Below are 4885 nucleotides of genomic sequence, written 5' to 3'. Positions count from 1 at the left end.
CGTGTCCGTTGAACGTAGGGTTACCACTGGGAATTCTTTAATTGCATTCGAAGCGATGTAATCGAGTTCAAGATTTCTCAATGTGTGCGTTTATATAGATGGAAAACGATCGGTTGGCTAATTTGCATTGGCAAGCAGAGGCACTTTCGCGTAATAGAAAGTTTGCCGCCATTGAAATTAATTTTTCATAAACTGTCCCGGTTCGTGTTTCCTAATATATGGTAACCCTAGTTAAATAATGCATCGGAACGAACTAGCTGCATTAGGATTCAGGATGGTCGATAACTGCAGCTCTTTTGTTGAATGCACTCTTCTATAGCGTACAGAATGTCCCAGTGTTTGTCGTACAATTAACTATTTTAACTCGAAAACCAAACATTTCTTCCGTCCTAGAATGTTCTTGTTTTATATGATTTTTTTTTAATATTTTATGCATATGAAATTGATGCAATTTACGCATACTTCTGCTCACATATTCCAATATAATCACCCTAATCACAGTTGCACCACAAACACCAGGACAGTCCGTAGTTTATCGCTATTGCGACGCACTGTAACAGTCAATATCTCCAAGTTAGGTTTTCCCTGTTACTACTTACACTGAGACGATCGTCTACGCTGTATTGCATAACGATAACCATAACATGGTTCGAGATAATCAAAAGTAAAGAATGTTCGACTGATAAGGAAAAAATAAAACACAAGTGTTCTGGCTTTAGATCCGTTTATTCGACATACTGTTGCACAGCAGTGCACCACTTGTTACCTCGCTAGTAAACATCTAATAAATATATAATATCGTATATACATTAACAATCGACCGTTGAAGGTACACGTGTTTTCATAATTTTTTTACGGCGACTCCGTAAAACTGGGTGTTCATCTCTTTCACAGAAGAAACTTAATATCATCATAATAATTATAGCGATGCAAATATAGAAAAATCGTACGAATACGTATACCGTACAAAATAAATATGTAATCCGTATGTACGCTCGAGATTGTACGAACTGGCTACGTATTTTAGAGAATGTGTTCTGTATATCGTGTTATAAAAATGTCGTGCTGATTACGATTTTCTACCGAGTTCAACGTAGAAAAAAACGAGGGAGAGATATACACATATGATACGTATACAAGTCTCAAAATACAAATTGTCAATTAAAAAACGGTTGTTCTTTACAGGTGTTCCAGATCCCTACAATATCAAGTCGAAAATTTCTTTTTGGGATCGGAACGGGTCCCCGAAGCAATTTCGAAAATACCGAGACTTCCGCAGTGATATTGTGGGATCAGGACCCCCAGACCAAAAGTATGTAGGAGATCGGGAAGAACGGGAGGGTTCCGTGGGTGAGCGCGTTACTCGAACGGCTACCACCAGTGAGGTCGTGGGTTCGATTCCCGCGGCGGCGGTGCTCTCATTTTTCCCGAGATCCTACAATATTTCGCGGTTTTGACTTCAGTTTCAAACTAGTTTAGCAAAACGATCGCATTAAATAAAAAACTAGTCCGAAATGTCCGGGTTCTCGAAATTCTCGAACGATTCCGAAGGGTCCCGAATCAATTTCATGCTTTTAGGCCCGTGCCGAATTCCGGGTTCTCGCGGACCTCTCCTAATACGTTTGTCATCCGTAAGCTCCGATTGATCGCGTGTATCACAGACTGAACAAAGACGGTCCAGCGTTTGCCGTCTTGTTGATGCGCCGAAAGTGTCAGGCCAGCGTAGGGAACAGCTCTGAGAAACTCTCGTGCCAGAGGTCAGATAGGGCCAGGTTGCTCTTCTCGCTTCTGCTGTCGGGCGCTGGAGAATCATGGGACTCGTAACCGCAATCGGACGCGCTGGAGTCCAGTTTCGTTTGCGTGAAACCCGAGTCCATGTCTTCGGAATGTATACTAGACGGCGACATAGTGTCCGTGCACGTGTAGGTCGGTGAAAGCTGATTGTTCGAATAGTAACAATTTGGTGTGAAGTACGCGGAGTCCTCGGCCGAGCAGGCGCCGTCTGTGCTCACTTCTTGGACACACTCTTGAATACCGACTCCGTTCTCTTCGCCAGGGTAGATGATCGTTATCGAATTCGTGGTCTCGTCGTAGGTACCATAAACTGTGTCCAAGTCGTGCGTGTCGACTTCTTCTTGCTTGACCTCGACCTCCGATTTGATCGGCACAAGTGTGGTCGCGTTTGTACGGGTACAAGGTGTGCTGCTAACTGTGCTGCTTGCAACAGGATGCCAGGGCGGGTAGCTGTCGCTCAAGCCTCCACAGGCTCGACCGGCTTCCACATTTTCTGGTGTCGGCCCCACCACTCCTTCTGGATGATCACGTTTCTTAGCGGTATCTTCCTTGACTGACACCTACGCAAGACGCAACCGAGACACCGTCAATGAAGGGAAGACTGAGACGCCAGTGAACAATATTTATTTAGAAACGAATGAATCGTTTAAAGATAACGAGGTTAACTGTGAACACTTCGGATCTGCAGAGTCAAAGTTATAGAAGAGCTACTTCTGAATGTAGATAAAAAAAAAGAGGGACTGAGATTCGAAGCGTTCGGCAAACATTAAGGTGTTAAAATTGACGTTGCGTTAATGATCTTTTTTGGAAAAATTTCTAAAACTGTTTTTGATCTCTGGATTAATGGTCATGGGACTATCTTGGTGGCCCAAGTATTCTCTTCTAACCGAACGAAAGACCTTCAAAGACTAAAGACTTTTAGGCCTCCAAGGTGGTAGATCATTAACTGTTTCGATCCAGCATTCTAGAAGCATCATTATCCAATTTATAGATATTTCTAGTGGATCTAGTAGATCTCTTTTAAACAGTTCATTCATTACTATCACATGTATGGATTGCAGTATCGTTTGAGAATGTTGTAGATTAGGATTAAGGTATCGTAATACTCACTTGTTCATTTGTTCTACAAGGATTTGTTTCCACTTCGGCGGTAACCTCTCGCAGAAGGCTTTCTGCAAGTTCCTCAAGTCGCTCGATGTAGTCATCCCCTTGGAGGTCACCAAACAATTCTTCAAGAGGAGGTAAATGGTCAATATCTTCAGGAGGATTGCTGCTCCGGGTGTTAGCGTCAGAGACGATGCCAGCTGTGTTGCTCCACCCTGCTGCAGAGGGTGATTGGGGGACACTGTAGATCCCAGCGAGGACACAGCACAGCCAACACGGCCTTGACACAACGAGCAGAGCAGTTCTCCCGTGTTCTTTGCGTCTTTCTCCTTCCTCAAGCGTTTCGTTTCGGTGACCAACAACTCGTTCTGCGACCTCAACATCGTGCACTCTTGCGTCAGCAGTTCATTCCGTTCCCTCAACGTTTTCACGGTCTCCTCGAGCTCGTCCAATTTTGCCTTTTTGCGGTCACGGGAGGTCTGAGCCGCTACCCTATTTTTCAATTTTCTGAAATAAGATCAAACATTTTAATCTTGGATCTTATTATCCTAAAAAAAAAGTTAAAAGGTATGGTATCCGACAATGAAAAAGAAAAGAATGGACGAAGAAAAAAAGAACGCCACAATAAATTAAAAGGGCGAGTTTTTTAAATGGGTATTTCTAAAAGTTTAAAAGTTCTCAATCATTATTTGACAGATGCTCAAAATAAAAGTCGAGAGAAGTATGAAGAACGCAGAACTTCCAAACAAGTGGTTTGACAACATCAAAACAAATGAATCCTTTTCCGGAAAGAAAGTAAATAAACAGAGTAGTCAAAACTCAGGTCACGTGCCCGACGTACGTAAGCTATTTTCAAACTAAATTTTGTTACCACGGAGACGAATTGTTCTCAAAATATAACGAATTATTAATTTTCAAATACAGCGAAGCTGACGAACGACGATTGAACGGCTGAAGTCAACGTACTTCCTTTGTAGCTTCTCCTCCCATGTCAAATGATCCAATCGTCGTTTCTTTCCGCGAACACAGGTATCGGCCTTGAACATCGTGGCGTCGTCCTGCATGCTGTCGTGTTTCGCGAATCTCTTCGGGTCCATCTTCGATTTATCGGACAGCAGAGAGGTGAAATTTAGTTTAGCGACAGATTTGTGTAGCTCGATGCCAGGAATGATTCCGGCCGCCTTGGGCAGGCCTTTAGGCAACGTGATGATGACGCTCTTCAGTACGCTCATAATCTGCCATTCGATAACCCGACGGACTTTTGCCCACTGCCACTGTTTTTAGAACTTGATCTTCGAGTGCGAATATCTCCTATGCTCGTTCTCGTGAACTGTCGGAAGGCTACTGATCCGACACATGCTCCCCGTCGAGGGAAATTCTGCGGTTTCGGTGACGTTCTTAGCTGATGCAATCGGACTGACGGCCTGCACCACTTGACGCGACGAGGAACATCCTAGAAATATTGTTGAGGCAATGCTCGAGCGCGACTGGCGGAGACGAGCAATGTTACATGTGTCGTACCGTTATTGGCTGCCACGTCGCTCTTCGAGTACCTCGTCTCCTACTACCCGGATGCCGCAGCCGTACGCCGACTGACGTCATCGTGTATAGTATACGGTACTATCGAATCAGGCTACTTTTTTTTATCGTTGCAGCACCGGTTCCGCCTACGCTGGCAGACTCATTGACTCGTAATCGTCTCGTGAAATACTCTGCTGGAAGATCGTCATACCTTACGCCTTACGCTCATTTTCTAGGTGTATTAGAAAACCGTCGCTCCTTACGTTCGTTTTCTACTAGAAAACCATCATGCGATCAAGTTCTTATCTTATTCCGTTCTTTGTACATTTGCAAATCGTATATGGATCGTAAATTCAATGATAAGATAGGTAGGATAGGTGGGATTATAGAGGTAACTAGAAGTTGATATGATTTTGATAAATTTTGTTGTAGTAGCAGACTCTTGGAGATTGCACGTCATAGATAA

At 43.7% G+C, this 4885-nt stretch overlaps 1 protein-coding gene across 1 annotated transcript; it reads right to left on the bottom strand.

Annotated features, from left to right (window-relative positions):
- Positions 1 to 707: 707 nt before the first annotated feature.
- On the bottom strand, positions 708 to 4384 carry Xbp1 (X box binding protein 1). The gene is given in 4 exon segments (XM_076800640.1): positions 708 to 2354; positions 2905 to 3048; positions 3051 to 3405; positions 3865 to 4384. Coding segments are annotated over 4 exon segments (1407 nt in total). The 5' UTR covers positions 4131 to 4384; the 3' UTR covers positions 708 to 1712.
- Between the last annotated feature and the right edge of the window lie 501 nt (positions 4385 to 4885).

This window comes from Halictus rubicundus, chromosome 15, assembly GCF_050948215.1.
Source record: "Halictus rubicundus isolate RS-2024b chromosome 15, iyHalRubi1_principal, whole genome shotgun sequence".
Classification (NCBI taxonomy): Eukaryota; Metazoa; Arthropoda; class Insecta; order Hymenoptera; family Halictidae; genus Halictus; species Halictus rubicundus.
This window is presented reverse-complemented; position numbering and strand designations above follow the sequence as displayed.